Source organism: Erithacus rubecula (genome assembly GCF_903797595.1).
Source record: "Erithacus rubecula genome assembly, chromosome: 3".
NCBI classification, from domain to species: Eukaryota; Metazoa; Chordata; class Aves; order Passeriformes; family Muscicapidae; genus Erithacus; species Erithacus rubecula.
In genome coordinates, this window is record NC_136689.1 from 97,445,923 (window position 1) to 97,464,647 (window position 18,725).

At 39.0% G+C, this 18,725-nt stretch overlaps 1 protein-coding gene across 1 annotated transcript in view; it reads left to right on the forward strand.

Annotated features, from left to right (window-relative positions):
• Nucleotides 1-18,725, forward strand: part of PIEZO2 (piezo type mechanosensitive ion channel component 2) — a 284,392-nt gene that overhangs the window by 127,691 nt on the left and 137,976 nt on the right. The window contains exon 4 of the mRNA XM_079302124.1: nucleotides 2,519-2,561. Coding sequence (XP_079158250.1) covers nucleotides 2,519-2,561 — 43 coding nt within the window. The remainder of the gene's footprint in view (nucleotides 1-2,518; nucleotides 2,562-18,725) is intronic.

Consider the following 18,725-nt stretch of genomic DNA (forward strand, 5'->3'; position numbering starts at 1 on the left):
CATTCTTATAAGCAGTTATGGTATTTTTGTTATGGTAGTAAAAAAAAAAAAAAAGAGAGAGCAAAAGGAAGCCACATTAACTTAGTAACTCAAGTGTAGTAGGTGATTGATTCTGAAAGTCAACAGGTGAGTATTTTCCCCAGACCATGCAGAGAGAATGACTGAATTGAATAGCCAAATTCCAATTGATTTCCTTGGGAGCAGGATCAAGTCTTTAATTCTTGATTAACTCCTTTTCTGATTTTAATGAGAATTATGTGACTTAAATCCTGTTTTATATTTTGGAAGCAATGGGTAAGGTTTAAATCAAATAGTAGGTTTTCTAGACTTTTAATAGTGCTATTCTTTTCAGTGCTTCTGTTACCTCAGGGTACTTACTGTTGGCTCTTAATGTGGTGTAGAAGCTGATAATATTGTGAATGGAATTGGCAAGTCTTAAAACACAATGTTTAGATCATAAACATTTTAAAATAAGACTCCATAAAAAAGATTTGTTTTATTAATATGAAATGTTAGTTGTGTTCTTGGCAGGCTTTGCTTCAGAGGAATCAGATGCATTTCAAAGAGTATTTCAAAGAGTATTTCAAAGAGTGACCAGCTACAGCCAAAAGATTATTTCAAACCAATGGAGACCCAATTCCCTTTCCCCTATAGCTTTTTTCCTTTCTCTCTTTCTCTTCCCCCCCTCCCCCCCACCCTTGTCTTTTCAGTAGAACTCTCTCTATATATTACAAATGAAGTGTAGCCAGTCATGGGGTGAAAAATTTATACACAATTATACATAACAGTGGAAGGCATAGAAACTTGGACTAAAGATGCCAGTACTGATCTTTGCTTTAGGAAGTGCTGTTGAGATTTCTTTTCTTCAACACTCTTCAAATCTTCAGAATTCAAATACCATTGGGTACTATTCCAGAGCCAGCAGGATTGCATAAAATTTATGGAGAATTGCTTGTGTCTGCCCTGCACTTCCCTGTGGAGCGGCACAGTCATCTTTTTAACAATGACTTGATTCATAGATGCTGTGTGAACCCAGTTACAATCCAGAGATAAGCAGAAGGTAATGGCTTTGGGGGATACATTAATGGAGTTGGTCTGTCTTTATCTCAATAATTCATGGTTCATTGTGGTAGACGTTGTTTTAGTTTTTCACATTTATTTAAAATAAATGTGTGAGGGTATTTGGTATCCTGCTTTAGAGATGACTTTAGAGGACTTATTTTCATAAAATATTAACTCATTGTGATGAGAGGCATTGTCTTATGTAGTTGGGCATGCTGAAGTCTTGCCCCACCTCAAGCAAATATAGGTGCCATAGTAGAAGCACTACTCATCAAACAATCAACATTGCTCTGTTACTCCAGAACACAATTTTACTTCTTTTTTTTCCCCCATATAGTGAAGGTAGAGCCTTCTCCACCTTGCTTCTGAAATCTCTTTCTGCTGTGTGCTTTCCTGGATATGGGTCTGAAATCCCTGCCTGCTTTGCTCTTAATGGGGGCAGTTAAAAGTGCTGCTTAATGTCACTCACAGAGCATCTTTTTGTTCCTAATTTATGTTTCCCTTTGGGTGAAGGAATGCATCGGCAACAGGAATTACTGTAATTTCTCTGATTTTGAGAATTCAATGAATGATTGAGATGAGCCATTCAAAAAGAACTGTAGTTGCTTGCATGGCATGCAGCCCTATTGCATTTCTCACAGGGGCCTAAAAGCACAGAGAGCAAACTATGACACAGCTTCATGTCCTCCTAAACATTTGCCAAGCAGACCTGCATGACTTGAGATATTTGTGCTCTTAGTACCATGTGTTTATAATGACCTCATAGTAGTTGGAATAAAAAAAAAGTAGGGACTGGCAAAACCAAAAAAACCTACCAAGAGCTGAAAACTGAACACCTAGTGCTCACAGTGTGTGTGTGGCGAGGTTATTTTGGAGAAAATCTAGGTAAAATTTGAATTCTTTGAATGCATCTGCCCATTTGAGTAGTTTGTGGGGCTGAGTCCTTGATCATTTTGAGAAAGAGTCCTTTACAGCTGTTTGTATGAATATGAAGGGCTGAACAACTAAGAAGGAATAGATGTTCATGCTTTTGCTTAAAAATAAAAGGGCTGGATTTCAGAAGGAGTTGTAAAGCTTTCAGCAAGAATCAGGCAAACACTACAGTAAAGTGAAAAGCTGAAATGTGAAGAGTGCATGATGTGAGATGCCAGCTCAGCACTTCCAGATCACATTGCCTTAGCAGAGGAGGAGACCACCCTTGGAATTGCAGTGAGCTCCAGCTGCTCTGCAGTGTAGAGTGGTATAGGCTGATACCCCTCTCACTGTCATGTCACCTGGTGGTAACCTCTCTCAACAGCTCTCCACTCTGGGGAAAACGTGATGTTTACAAGTACTTCTCTAGGGGTAGAAAAATCTCCTTAATATACAGATCCCAACTGCACAAGGATAGGGAAGGAGTGTTCATACAAAAAGGGTTCTTTACTGAAGGTGTTTGTTTTTTCTCCTCTTTGTACAGGTTCTACATGGGAGAAAACATTACGGCAGATTGGTTTTGAAAGGTAAGTCATAAATTTATTTCCTTACAGTGAAAAAAATTAAGAATGAAAAACTGCACAAGCAAATTTGCAAAGTTATTTATTTTAGTTAATTGAATGTATCAATGACCTCAAATTCAGAGTGGAAGTAATGCAGTGTCATTCACATATGTGTTCAGCTTTTCTGTTTGTTTCCTCTTCTCTTTCCCCAGTCAATCTGAAGCAATTTATTCATCATCATATGAACTTGGGTCGTCATGTTGTTTGCTGGTGACTATACAGCATGCTAGTATTAAAAAAAGGGACACAAGTCTTACTTATGAATGAAAATATTGCTTTCATCATGTTGTTTTTTCCATGAAACTTCTAATCTCTGACATATGAGTTGACAAAAGTAAATGAAGTTGAAAAAGGAGCAAAGCTGGCAGAGAGCTGTTCAGCATCAGAGGAAAATTCAATATGCAGCATTCCTCAAGTGCAAGAACTCCTTGAAGACAAACTTAGCCACAAGGTCATCATACCAGAAACACATGTCTGTCTTGTAAATTAAACTAGGTCAAGTCCAGTAAAGAGTGATGTAAAGTAAAGAAGAATTCAGATGCTCAATGTCACCTTTATTCTTCTACAAATGGTAATCAGAATAATCTGCTCTTTTCTTGAAGTTTTGGATATAGTTGAAAATTAAACACTCTCAGTTGCTAAGTTTGATGTCCTCAAAGGGTTTTTTTTAACAGGTAGGATTTTTTTTCATTTTCCGAATTACTTCAAATTTTCCAATTATTACCAATCAAGTTCCTGATGAGCATTTAGTTCAGTGTGATACCACAGATGTCTGCAGAGCAATACAATAAACTATTGATTCTTTCACCACCCAAATTATGAATTAGGACCTGTTGCTGCTGCTTGTCTCTGTTAGAATGAAAAAAAAAAAAAAAAGAAAAAGAAAGTTTTGAGGAGCTCTAGAATGAATTGATGCTCTGTGTCTGTGCTTTGAAAGTGAAAGTGGAAAAGGGTCAGCATCTTTTTAGCTGAGTTCATTAGAAGTTCTGTGGTGGCAATTTCCAACTTCTCAGATGTTTCAAAACTAGAAGGAGAATTCATGCTAGCTGTGTATATGCAAGGTGTGTACCACATGAAAGATGAAGAATTCTTGATAGGCTAAATTAGAGCTGAGAAGCCTTCCTGAGAGAAGGCAAATATGCAGAAGGGATTTCTGTGCAGATCCCATTATTGCCACTCTAGTTTGAAAAGCAGAAAGGCTTTCAAACAGCACTTCTGCACCTTGAGATTGATTGTCACCCTGGGATAACTTTATTTGAAGCAGCACATTAGTTAGCACAGATGAGGTGAAGATTTGAATGTGCTTTGCTTGCCATAGTCATAGAATCAAATGTGTTCTCTTACCAGCTTTTTCAGAGAACTGGCAGGAGAAAAAAAGGAAGATAAAGTCTTTAGTACAGATATAGCGATTAATATTTGGGGTTTTAAAAATTGCATTATCCATTTTCATACATGTATTTTTAATACAAGATTTTTTATGACAGGAATATATTATATTCCTGTCACAGAATCATAGAATGGCTTGGGTTGGAAGGTACCTTAAAGATCATCCAATTCCTACCCTGCTGCCATGGGTTGTTCAGAGCCCCATCCAGCCTGGCCTATAACACAAGGTGTGGGGTATCCACAACTTCTCAAACTGTTTTACTAAAACTTTAATGAGTAACATATATGAGAATTTCAGTGTTAACTCCTTTGTAACAATGTTTTCTTAATATCACATTGTCTGTTATTTCATACAATCAGTATATTTTGTACCTTAAAGAACAGTTTCCAAAGCAAACACATTCCTATATGTAATACCTGGATGCTGGAATTACACTTCAATTGCAGTCACAGAAGTAGAAATCCCAGGTTTGCAGATCTACAAAGCCGAGAGATTATTCTGTGGATGTATTGCTACATCCTTTCCCTAATCTCCTTCTCTTCAGTAGGAATCCCTTTTTGGCCACCAATAGATACAGGTTAGTGGGCTACATCTGTGTTAGCTCTGTTCCATACAGCTGTTCTTGTGTTATTTATATAAACTCTAGGGAAAGAAGCAGCAGAAGCATGTCAGCCTATTTAAAATTCTATTCTCTGCAAGCTTTTGACTTAGGCACACCTGAGTCAGCAGTGAAATATCAATTGCATTTAAATGTGTTGTTTGAGCAAGGACATTCTCATTCAAGAGGGAGGAAGCAAGATTTTTGGATATAGAAAAGGAGAGACACAAAGCAATTCCTAAGGAGGAGTTATCCTTGCTTTAAAACTGGAAGATCCATATAAACTGTTCTCAACAAACTGTTTTAGAGTGGAATGAGGAACACGAGATACAGACAGTCAGTTTACATTGCAGGAAATTAATCCCATATAATTTACAGGTGATGTCTTCACTGCTTTATGGCTACATGGTGTTTATTCTGTAATAGTAGAGTGTTTACATTACTCTTGTCTTCATATCCTGAAAAACATTGTGGCACCAAGAGATCCGACTGCGAGGCTTTTATGTAAGCATTACTTGTGAGCTGAGGATGCTGCTTTTCAATGCAAGGGAAATTAAAAATGCTGGATCTCGAGTAAAGTAGCTTTATATCCAGGAAATGACTGGAGTTAAGAGCTTTTCAATTAAAAGGAGTATATGTGGGTTTGATAGATATAAATGAAGGTCTTTATGTTATTGATTGTCTTTTGAGAAATTACAAACAAGCTAATTGTAACCTACTGTTGTAGTCACCACCTTTGTCCAGCATGACCTAGACTTCAGTTTCTGCCTCTATTTTCTGAAGACCACTGAGGATCAATTTTGAGATTTAGGAAAAATATTGTTTTGTATTTTGCTGTCCTATAACATGGTTTTAAATGGTAAGTACAAGTGGTGCTTCCATGTCAAGAAAGCTGCCACCTTAATGGTTTAGTAATCTTCAGTAAGCCAAGGCAAGTAGACTTATGGAAAAATGGAATTACTTTTTTGCAACTGTTAACATGGGGATTATTGTTCATTACTGGTGCATATTACAATGGCACCCACATAGGCATAAAAATGTCTGGAAGGCAGTCAGCTTTCTTTGTTCCAAACATGACCAAAAATTTGGCTTTTTTAGTTTAGAAGACATTGTTAACCTCAATGACTTAAGATTTTTTTAGTCACATTCAGGACCCAGTGAAAATCATAGGATCATGGAATCAATAAGGTTTGAAAAGATCTCCTAGATCATAGAGTCCATCCTTTAAACAAAAACCACCTTGTCAACTAAGTCATAGCATTAAGTGCCACATCCAGTTGTTTCTGGAACACTTCCAGGGATGATGACTCCACTGCTTCCATGGGCAGCCTGTTCCAATGCTTAACCACCCTTTCTGTGAAGAAATTCTTCCTGATGTCCATCTTGAATGTCCCCTGGCACAGCTTGAGGCCATTTCCTCATGTCCTGTTGCTGGGAGATTCACTCGAAATCTCAAGTGGAATAGTTATGAACAATTAACAGTGACTGTGCTTATTTCCTGGCTATTCTGGCAATTAAAGAGAGCTTAATGCACAAAGCCTGTTAAAATTCAAAAGGAAAGAGGATCGGTTCAGCCAGAAAGCTGGTCTTCTCCTGTAATGCAATCAGTAGTGTCTTTCCAGCTCATGGCTGGGGTGAGGCTTGCAGTGCAGAACCTGCAAAGAGCCACCACCAGCACTGGGGAAATGTTGCGCCATTGTGGAAAATTAAAACCAAAAGAAGGCCTTTTTTAAACAACTAAATTTCTCTAACTTCAGCTACCAGATTATGAAGTTTATGTCTTTGTGTAGTAGTTTCAGTAGTGAGGAATGTCTTCTGTTTTTACATATTTGTTGACCTATAAATTATCTAACCATTTTAAAACTTTAAATGAATGATGTTGGACCTCTTAAAACTCTTCATCCTGAAGGGTTTCCAGACTTCCAGCATTCCTCTTACTATGCTTTTCTGAGTGGAAGTTTGTAATGTGACTAGTGAGTTACTCAGCCACTAACAGCCCTTCTAGTCCCTTTTAGCATATGTTCCCATGGTGCTTCTCCTGTGTGTAATGCTTTACATTATGGTTCCACAAAACAGACTTAAGAAAGATTTAATGACTGTTATTACATGTGAAGCAAATATCAAATGTTTTAGAAAATATGTATTTGAAGAATAACAGATGTGTGGTTATTACACTTTTGGCAACCTTCAATAAGTATGTGTTTCATAGTAAATAGTTGTTTCAATGATAGAGAAAGGAACTTTTGAGCACCAATTTTGTAGTAAAATGAAATTATAAAAATAAAAGTTTTCCATATCAAAGATAAAAGTTTTGTTTGGTTGATGGCTTCAACCTGATTCTAAAATTGTTGTTATTTTCATGGTATGCAAAAACTTACTATTATTTAGAAGTTACATATATATCTATCTATATATATATATATATGCAAAAGTAGATGACTTCCTCCCTGCATAATGCTGCTGAGACCTCTTTGCACTCTACTTACTACAGCAGCAACATCTGTGTCAAAAGTGCAACAGCAGCATCCCAGATTCGGTTCTAAAGTAATGCTGAGGGTGACTGGCAGCAAGAGCTACTCCTGTTAGTAAAATATTGTGCATTGAGTTGTGGGCTTGTTATGCTTTTTGGAATCCTTTTACTGTTTCTGAAGAATGAAAGGGTAGTTGGAGATTGCTAGCTCTCACACTGAAAGGAAAGGGTAAGTAGGTAAGAGCAGGAAGAGGGTTAGACTTTGAAGGAAAAAGACCTAAAGATTTCTATATCAAGGGTAGAACTTGGATATGAAGCTTGTCTCCTATTAAGATAGATTTCAGATCATATATGTACCTCAGTAGCTCCTTCAACTACTCTCCTAAGCACAGGGTGATAAGGAGGACACTGCATTGTTTTTATTCAAAGCAAAGTAAACTCAGCAGCCCTGCTTGCCACAGGTAGGGAGACACAGTTAACCCAGGAGCACATTAGCTGTCATCGCTGGGAGATGAGCTTTTGTTCCTACACTGGTCTCTGAGAGCAGACAGATCTGCTTTTGCAGCTGCTCCACATATGCCCCTGCTTAGTCTAGCCAGAAATGCTGTGTGTATCTTCCCTACCCCTTGCAGAGACTGAGAACTCAATTTCCAAAAGCACTCGTGACCTGCGGTGAGCACTGGAATCCAGACACATCAGAGGCACTTCCCAAGTGTCTCCTTGCAGCTTTAGGTTGCTAATTATGAGCCTACTAGTGAGCTGTTTTCTCTCCCTGTGCTTGCTTGGGTATTTGGTTGGTGCTTGGCCAGAGTGTCTCTGGGTGACAGGAATAAACAGAAAGAAGAGAGTATCACTAGATTCTATAAACATTCATTATGCAAAGTTCTGGCTTGGAAATCAAAGTACCAAATGGTTTTCCAAAGTGACATGCCCCTCTTCTCCCCACACTTTTTGGTGATTTAGTGTAAACAATAAATATAAGCTTGAAATATAAAATCTTATCCTGATACCACACTCCATAATTTCAAGCCCTTTCTTCACGTACCACTGAATCCTATAGTCCTTTCTTGGGCAAGGCTCCCATTGGCATCATTTTGGGAGCATTTCCTCAGTCAGGGGCTGCATGAGGCTGTATGGTCTGATCCTTGAGGGGTTACTTTAAAGAAAACAGGGCAGTTCAAATGCAAATCACAATATTGAATAATTTGAGAAGACAAAATGGGTGCAGTGGTGCAATCAAAGGGATGTGGGAAAGCTCTGCCAGGCACATCTTTCACCATTTTGGAAAAAAAAAAAAAAAGCTATATTAGTCTGTAGAGTTGTTTTGGTCACCTGTCCCACAAAGCACTTAAGCAAGTGCTGAATTTTTCAGTGCCCAAGCATGTCCCTTTACGTTGGCAGGATTGTCTTCCACAGCATACCAGCATCCCAGAATTGCTTCAAATCAGAGAAATTGGATAATTGATAGTGATAGTTTATACTTTCTTTTCTTAATGTATGATGCCCATCAGACTGTTGTAGGAGTTAATGAATGTGAATTTATTCTGCAGTTTCAAATATTCTAGAGTTACATGTGCTATTTGAATACTATAGCAGATAAATGTAACATAAGGAGCCAACAGACAGAACCAGTTCCACACATTTGTGTACAGACAAAGGGCAGCATGGGGTGCTGTGTTCTGGGAAGACAGGGGGACTTTAATTTAATTCTCAAAGCTTCTCTCTTTTTGTTACTTCGTGGTGGCCAGGACTGTGGAATTTGTTCATGTGTATGCTGAAGTATTTGTTTTGTTTATAGTGTAGGAAATGGGGAAGAAATGTGTTTTCAGTTTTATTTGATATATTCTGCATGCCTGAGGTTCTATCTTAAATTGAGTTTTCTTCGCTGCTCTGACATAAAGCAAGACTTTGAAATAAGAGTCTGAGTTACAGAGAAAGCCAAAACAAAAATTGAATTATATTTGCTAAGAAAAAAAATCCATTGTTTAAAAAGATATGAAGAAAACTGAAGTAGCTTTTTTTTCACCAACACTGTGTCAATTGAAATATTTTAGTCCATATTAAATAGTGACATAGAAACAATTTAAACCTGGTTTTAAACCATTCTAACTTACCTTGGACTGTATTCCAATTTATTCCAATGTTGACTTTTGTTTCAGTGTTGCTGTGTATCAGGCATGCTGTAGTAGCCCATGAAGAAATTCTGGGAATAGTTCAAAGCTGCATCCATTAAGGGAGGTTTGGACTGGACATTAGGAAGCATTTCTTTACCAAGGCAATGGTCATACTCTGGAACAGGCTTCTTAGAGAGGAGTTGATGCCCCAAGATTTGCAGTGACTGTCAGCCTGTCAGAGTCATTTGGACATTGCCCTTAATAACATATTTTAAATTTTGGTGGTTGAGCAGTTGGATGAGATGATCATTGTAGGTTCCTTCCAGTTCAAACCTCTCCTCTCCTCTCCTCTCCTCTCCTCTCCTCTCCTCTCCTCTCCTCTCCTCTCCTCTCCTCTCCTCTCCTCTCCTCTCCTCTCCTCTCCTCTCTCTCCTCTCCTCCTCCTCTCCTCTCCTCTCCTCTCCTCTCCTCTCCTCTCCTCTCCTCTCCCTCTCCCTCTCCCTCTCCCTCTCCCTCTCCCTCTCCCTCTCCTCTCCCTCTCCCTCTCCCTCTCCCTCTCCCTCTCCCTCTCCCTCTCCCTCTCCCTCTCCCTCTCCCTCTCCTCCCTCTCCCTCTCCCTCTCCCTCTCCCTCTCCCTCTCCCTCTCCCTCTCCCTCTCCCTCTCCCTCTCCCTCTCCCTCTCCCTCTCCCTCTCCCTCTCCTTCCTTTTTAAACTTAAGCTAGAAGAAAATATGATTTTGACAGATGTCTTTTTCATAAGTTTTGCAATATACTATCCTAGTTTTTGCAAAATAAACACATTTCTTCCCAGCAACCATGTCATAGAACATTTCTGAATATATTGCTAGTGATGGTTTTGTAGCCTTTGTGTAGAATACCTGTGAGACTGTAAAAAATAATTCACCAAAAGAGACTTTTTTTATAGGAGATGATCACCACATGGCTAAAAACACTTAGACCCATAATTGCTTCCTTACTTGTGGGATTTTCTCCAAGCTGTCCTTAATAAGAAAAGTGATAAAACTATCACAAAAGATGTAAACATTCAGTAAAGTAACTTCATTTGTTTTGAACAGATTTAAGACATTTTTTTGAGTTTTAAGCCCCCATCTTTACATTTAAGTAGTTGCCTTAATGGTAATGTAAACAATCTCTACCTAAAATAATTATAGAATTCATGCTATTCTCACAGTAATATGCCAAGAAAGGAATTTCCTCTGGGCAGATTGCAGCTACTTTGACATCTTCTTTTTAAACAACGTAGGAAGCAGCAATGTGAATTTTCTAGATGTCTGAACACACAGTCCTTAATTATATAAGCAACTCAGTAGATTTCAAAGATATGTCTCACATGAGTAAACATTATGGAATGAAAACAAAAATTCATTGTTAGTGGTATAAATAAACTAGTTTTTAGGGAATATAGTAAATTCTGTAAAATTTAGAGAATTCTTAACTCTAACTTAGAGAGAATTCAAGTATTAAAAATCCAAGGTGCATGTTACACCGGGTAGTCCAGAGGAAAATCATATTGTTATGCAAGTAAAGCGCAGTTCTGTGATGACCAGGTTTTAATCCTCTGCCTGTACAGGCTGAAGTTCAAGGAGCCACTTAGTTGTACAAGCAGGACAGTCCTGCTTCCTGTCCAGCCTCCTGTGCATCCACAAAGAGAGCTGGTGTGCAAACATCCTGGAGGCAGATGAATCTCTTAATCGTGAGATGTGCCTGTGATATATCTAAAATTCAGCTGTGTGTAGATGAGAAGATGAGAAGCACAGTAATGCTATTAATTACAAGATGCTTTATGAATAACAAGGTTCCTCACTCTTTTTCCTTTTCTTCTTTTTTTTTTTTTTTTAATGGATTTGGGGCAGTTCATCCAACAAACCCGAAACCTGAAACTCATTTATTTATCAGCATGGCTGACGTTTCCTAACATACACCATAGTCTTTCTGTAACAGTTGTGAAAAGGTGTATTTAGAAGCCAAGCCAAATACTTTTATAAAACCACTTTGCCACTGTGGATAGCTTTTGGGAATATGAATCATTTGATAGGCCAGGACAAAATAGGAATTAATATGACCTTGTCTCATCCTTCCAGTCTTAAAATTGCTCTTAAAATTTGAACTAAAACAGAAATTAAAGCTTTACACTGCCTGTAAGAAGGTGTTTGGTAATAGATAGGTTCTATTGAACATACCAAAGATATATATATTTCAGTATGTAATGTTGCTTAGTAAGAAACCAAAAATATTTTTTTTTCTTTTCTTTGCTATATTGCCTTCTACAAAGACAGATTTCCTATAATATTTTTATGGCTTTTCTGCTTTTGTCTAACTTGAAGTAAAAAACAAGTAAAAATTGGATGCCATGAGTAATCACAAATAGATTCAAAGTAGATTGATTTAAAATTATTATTACTTTTATTCTGACTTCTAACCCTTAATTGTGAAGTTGCTTCACATTTCACAGCTTTTCTTCATAGCTGTAAGGGCTGTAAATGGATGTGTGTGTCTTTGTAAGGAGATGTTGGTGACTGTCATGGTCACATAGCTGCAGAAGGTGAACATTTAGGAAAATTTTGCATCTCCAGTAAAGCTTTTGAAAATATCAAAGTGATATTTGAGCTGTGAAGGACTCTTCTGCAACACTCATAGTTTAACTCCATCTCAGTCTACAAGGTGAATGGCTTTAAGCTACCTTGTCTCCAGCATGCTGCCCTGTTTTCTGCACTGTGACAATGGATCAAGAGCCTTAGAGATCTGATTCTGTACAGTGAGATCACAGATCTTGAGATCTGGTTCTGTACAGTGCAGGCAGCCAAGCTGCTAGGGTGGGAACAGCAGTGCAGATTTTATATTTGTTCCACACTGCTCTGCAAACAGCAGCATATCTGTCATCTTCTGTGTCTGGTGTATCTTATTCCCTTCCCTCCCACTGCCACTACTGTGTCATATCATTTCTTTCTTTCTGATTTAGCATGTAGAAATCTACTTTGGTTAGTTTTAATTATTTTACAGCCTTCCTGTAGCTTTAGAGTATGTGTGTGTTTGCCATCCAACTGCATCCCGCTGCTATGTGATGACATTGGCAAGTGATTGCACAACCAAAAGATTCATTGCAGCAGATGCAGTTGTGAATGAGCAATCAAGTCAGCTGTAACTTTTAAATTAAAAACTCATCAGTGAAGAGGATAAAGCACACAAATGCAAAAAACAAGGATAAAAATTCGTACAAAGATATAATGAAAAAGCCTGATATAATTAAAAGTTGAAAGAATACATCTGTGGATTCTGTCATAGTGGTTTTGCACATTCATTTCATAATTTTCTTTTGGCTAACAAAGTGGGGTTTTTAAAGTACAAAACTGATTTTTTAAAAGTAAAATATCTATTAGCTGTGCATTAAATGACATTCATTGTGGTACACTAGTTGCTACAACCCTGCACTGTGCATAAATCCTAAGATGTATTTAAAGAGTGGTGAAATACTCCTTTTTGAGTGCTCTGGAGATGTTCAAAGTGACTAGAAAGTTTAGAGAAATAGAATCAGGTATAGGAAGGGCTTTTCTACATTTCCAAAGAAAGTAGCTGAGTGAACAGAAAATTTTAGCAAACTTTATACTACACAGGAAGATTAATATTAGATTTTCTGGGCAAATGGTGAGCTAATGTGAAATAGTAGTGTAAAGTGGTCAAGAGTTAATCAGAAAAAAATGGAGAAAAATAGTGAGCTTTCTTTCTGTCTTTCTGTCTTTCTATAGCATTTGTGTTGAAAAATTAATCTATCCCTGGAAGACAGTGCCACAGTATAGGGTTTTCCCATTTTTTTGACATGAGTGAATGCTCTGTACTGACTCTCCAAGCAGCCAGTAAATATTCATTTCCATATGGATATGATGAGAAAAGTGGAATGGAGGTTAACACCCCAAGTTCACTGGGGACTTCTGTGGTCTCTGCAAACTGTCAGAACATAAAGGAATATGTGCTGTTATTGTGGAACCTAGATGAATTACGGGAACTTACTGAGAAGCCAAGTTTTCCCTTCATGGGCTACCATTCAGAGGAGAAAATGACATGTGGGAGGAAAGAGTTGCAGGGCTCGATGCTCACATCTGCTCCAGTTCAGTACTGCTAGAAATTGGATCAGTCAGCCCCCATATTTCATTTCCTTCTGTAATCTTGACCAATAATTTATAATTGGTATCAGCTGATCATCTGGCTCTCTCTTTCCATGACAAAAGGAGTGAGCAAAGAACTTTATCCTTGTCTTTACTGTCTGAGAGATGATAAAACTTCGAAAGACAAAAATCTCTATTAATTTTTAATTAAGTCTCTGAAACATCCTCTTAGTCAATCTTATTTTATTTCTGTTATGCCTTGGGTGTTTTTTTAGGTTTTTTTGGAAACTGCGGTAGGATTCCATGTGAGTCAAAATACAACTTTGTTAATCACAATATCATTATGATTTTTTTACATTTTGTATCGACTTTGTTGAAGGCTGAATTCCAGGTGAAGGTGCTTGGAGAGGACCTCTGGAGAGCAGTTGCTGAATCAGAAATAACACAAATACTGCTACACTCCTTTGTAAAATCATGCTCGTAGACCAGGACTTCAACTGCAGCCCCACTATAGGACTTCTGGTAATGTTGGTGATCTGCAGAATACAGTTTCAACAGAACGAGTGAGGGAGGCTTTTCATGCCATTCCCATTCCTCAGTCATTGAGAATGGTACAGGCTCTAACTTAGCTGCTTCAGTTTTGTTCATGTTTTCACAATATTGATGGCTCTTTGAGTTTTTTTGAGCAAAAGAAGATGATTCTTCTTGTTAGTATGATCAGCCAAAGGTCTGAAACCAGCCAAATAAATGGGTTATTTTAAGGTAGAGCTTATGGTAGTCTATGGCAGAACAATGGCAATAATTAAAATCAGTGGTTTCAGTAGAAAACTGGGAGACTGTGGTGTAGCCAATATTTCCCTCTGCGTGCATTGTTGGTGCAGCCTCACCTTCAGCACTATATGCAGTTGTGGGCCCCACAATTTAAGAAGGATGCTAAAGTCCTTTTCTGGAAGAGGGCAACAAAGCTGGCTAGACAGTATGTCCTGTGAGGAGTGTCTGAGAACTTTGGCCTTGTCAGACAATCAGAGGCATCAGGACAATTAATTTAGTAAGATGCTTTAACTTTTGGTCAGTCCAGAAGTGGTCAGAACGCTGGATGAGAAGATCACTGTTAGACCCCTCCAACTGAGCTGTTCTGTTCTATTCTATTTTGCTTGAGACTTAGATTTTCAAGAGAGAGAGCTGTGGAAGATGGTCAATCAATCTAGCAAATGTTAGCAGTGCACAACAGTATGCCTGTTTTCATTCTGATGCTTCTCTTCCAGCCTCTGCCACAGGAGTGTTGTATTGGCTGCACATTCATGGTGGGAGAATTCCCAAATCGCATGATGGCAGCTTGTAATCTTTTTTATGTGGCACTAGTGGTTAAACAAACAAAAGGGCTTAGTAAGGTGTCCAGGTGAGCCTTAGATGAAACTAGGGAGAAAAATAAGAGATCATGACTCTCAGGATGTAAATCAAATAGGTAAATTTAACTTTCTGCTAACAACTGCAGTATATGTGCAGTCAGCAACCCAATGAGATTAAAGGGAAATGAAGTCTGAAGTAGAACAGGGTTATTTTTGATAACTTAACAAGAAAATTACTAATTTTCACCACTTTGAAAGCAAAAGCTGGAAAATGTGTGATTATTACTCTGCCGTTTCTAACAGCATGCTATAGTAGTCTAGATACTTTGCAAAAATGTCACTACAGACTAAGAGGTGCTGACAAATAAAGAAGTATTATGGAATAGAAGGAAGCAGCCTTTGCCTGAGGTTTCATCATTACTGTTAGATTTGGTATCTCACGTATGTCCTTATTGTGAACTGCAAGTGAGAAGAAAATTTCTCCCTGCTTGGAGAATTTCCATGTAGAATCCTTATGCCTCTGAAACCTGCCATTGTGTCATGGTATGGGCTGGCTCAGCACTGACATAGGACCCTCTTAGAAGTCATCTCCCTCCATTCAGGATGAACCTTATTTATCCAACTGTTTGTATTCAGTTTTCATGTTACTCATTTCCTATCACCCCTTGTGCTTATTTTCTTTTCAACTAAATTAATTTCAGCTAACTTTTCTCATGCCACTTAACCTAGGGATTCAAAGAAAAGGAACATCTGATAGAAGATATTTTATGGCCTGTGCTGCTTGAGCCCTTGAGTTGTGAGACTGTTGTCAGTGTTTTTCTTGGCACATCCCAGCCTCCTGCAGTACAGTGGTAGCTGGGAGCAGTGCAGCGGTAAACCCACCAGCAGCAGAATGTGAGCCAGTCTTTGTTTTAATCTGGAGAGCAATCAGCATTGCAATTAGTATCCAAAATACTCTCTAGGATGCATGCTTAACAGTCTGGTTTTGTGTTCTATTTTGTTTTTGTTGGGTTTGTTCATGAGTGAACCATGTGAGATCTCCCAATAGCGATTGGCACGTGAAACAGAAGGGAGCCTGTGGCTGGTGGAGCAGGAGCCCTGTGCCAGGTCTGACCAGCCCGCTGCAGCTCACACCTGGCACCCAGCCACCCTGCAGCACTTCAGCTCCTTTTTGCCCACTTTGGACCTCAGCAATCCTGGATTTTCCAATGCTAAGACAAGGTAGGGGCCTCCCACACTGGTGAAACACTACCACAGTTGCCTCCTGCACCTGAGAAAGGTCTTTTGGTGGCCACACATCCAGCCATTGAGCAGATGGCATCAAGCAGTGCAGGGAACTAGTTCTCTCCCCTCCCACATGGATGTGGGACATTTTTCACCCAGAGATTGTGTTATAGGCTCCATTACAGAAAAATTAGAAGAACAACTAACAGCATTGGGAGATTTAGTTTGCCACTGATTTCTATTCCACTTCTGTTTTAATTGACACTGTTGAGTTGAATGAAGTGCAACAGGGATGAATCAGGATGTTTCCTTTGGCCAGTTTTAATGGAAATCACAACGGGGCTGAGGGCAGGTATTGTACACATGCCTCTGATGGCTGGAGCCTGCTTCCAGCAGTGTCCATGTGGTCTTGCCTCTAAACCAATGGGATTTTCAGGCAGGTGGTGATGAGAAAGGTTAGATGTTGGTTTTTATCTATCATGCCTAATGCTGTGGAGAGAAAGATGGACATGTCCAGTCAGGGTATACTGGGAGCTGTTTCAAATGGAAGAACTAAGGATGAGTGGTCTCATCCCAGCTAACAGTCACTAGGATGGTTTTAAATTAGGAATGGGTCTTGAAGGACAGAAGGGTTTGCATAGGAATACAGACATTGAAGTGCAGTGGCACTCCAGATTGAACCACTGGTAGTTGTGTGCTTTTCCTCTGTATTGCAGCTAATTTGTCTTTGACAAAATGACAGTAATTTACAATGTTGGTTGCTGAAATTGAGGGAAATATTATTCCCTCCTCATCTGCCACTGACTGGAACATCTAAATGTGTCTTTTACTTTCTGTGATAGTGTTGTATGCTGGCAACAGAAGGAAATGAAAAGTAGTTTGAAGTGATGATCTGTTCGTGCTCCAGCTAGAATAGCAAAATTGCAGAGAGAGGGAGAAAATATGTTTTGAAATAATCACCTAATGTCAGCGTGCTTCAGATTGTCAGCACTTTCTTTTAGTCAGGACTATTGTGGAACATGTGGATATCTGTATGCCTTTATGTAAACACTTTGCTGCCAATTACCAAATATTTATGAGCATTATGGACAAATTTAACTGAGAATGTTTTGCAGAGATAATGAATACTGAATTAGTGCTTAAGCTAAATGCTTGCACAATGAGTTTGTAAGTGAGCAGCCTGTGTGAGAAGTGTTCAAAGCTGAAACAGAGAATTTCTTTACAGAGTTAAGACCAAACTTAATTTACAGCTAAGGTGTCCTCAGGTCTCTCCTGCTCATTTTGGCTCTGCCTCCATTTGGTATCACATTCCCATTTAGACCTGAAATAATTTATGCAGCGGATAGACTTGTCATTTCCACCACTGTGCAGTGGGGCTGGCACAGGCAGCACCATGGGTGTGGAGGGGATTTCATTCACTTCCTCTTGGCTCTGCAGCATGAGTCCTGCTCCACATTTGGAGCTGTGGGACACGGGCAAAGCGAGCTGAAGGCTGTGCTGTCACGAGTCTGGCAGAAGTGCAGCTGAGTGCTTTGCGTGATAGCTGAAAATCCTGCTGAAGTTTAAATCTTCTGTGCGCTGCCCTGGGCAAGCTGGTGTTTGCCTTTTATTAGAAGATCAATAAACAAAAAGAAACAATAGGTGCTTTAGAAAGAGAAAAATTGCCACAAACCAATGTTTTACTTATTGCACATATCCATAATTTCTTAATGTTGAATGTTTTATGCAATGAGGCACCAAAATCTTGGCAATGTGCATTTAGTTCAAATAGCTGCTCGCTCTCTCTGCACAGCGGTGTTTGGAAAGCAAATGTTTGGTTAATACGTGGTTAAGCACTTTTGCAATACAGAGTGTGTTCTTCATTGCAAGGTATCTTTCCTGAAAAAGCAAAGTGTACTTTTGGTTTTTGAATCTGTGCAGACATAGTTTGTGAGCAGTGATTTAGATTTTGCAAATACTTCAGGAGCCCTTTGAACTTGTATGTTGGGTAGGTCAGTGCATGCTAAATATTTTTATAAGTAGTTTTCTATGCATTTTTGCTTCCCTCTTCCTCCCACACGTTTACTTTGCACGACCAATATTCTCTGTAAATGCAACTTCAGGTATTTTGGGTAAAACACATGCCATGCTCTGCATGAACTGAAAGGACCATCATATTAAGGCAATGCAGGAGAGAGAGAGAGAGAGAGAGAGAGAGTGCACATCACTATGGATATTGATATTTCTTATTTAGTATTTTGTTTTTGTGATATAATTTATTTGCAATTTGTTGATGAGCAAGGATAGGACTAAGGGCAGACCTACCAGTTCTCAGTAGCTTGTAAACTTTACCCATAGCACAGGTTTGCCCTGAATGTCGTGGCAAGGTTGCCATGTGAACCAACATCATAGAAAACTTGTCTTTTGAGTCAGCAGGGACAAATATGGCACCATGAAAAGAGACTGTGAGCATCCTATGTTCACTGAAGTGCTGGTTGTGGCTCAGACACTGTGTGCAATCCTCAGACTCAGATAAGTAACGTGGGAGTTTCCCAGCAGAATAAGTATGGGATCAGACATTTCACCCTTATTGCAAACTGAGAGAGGATAAGGAGCCTCTTTAGCTGGTTTGAAGCTGCAACCATCCTCAGCACCCTCTTCCAACAGCAAGGATCAGCAGACACATCCCTAAGGCCATCTGGTTAGTAGCCTTTGGTACCCTTGAAATATCCACTAATTTTGAATCAGAGAGGATATTAGTGATAAATAAATGAATCATTCACTGTATTGCGTAGCACCTGTGAAATGCTGCCAGTCCCTGTTTCCAGGGGTCCATGCTTATGATTCTTGGGTCTGTTTCACCTCCAAACTAAATGACTGCAGTTG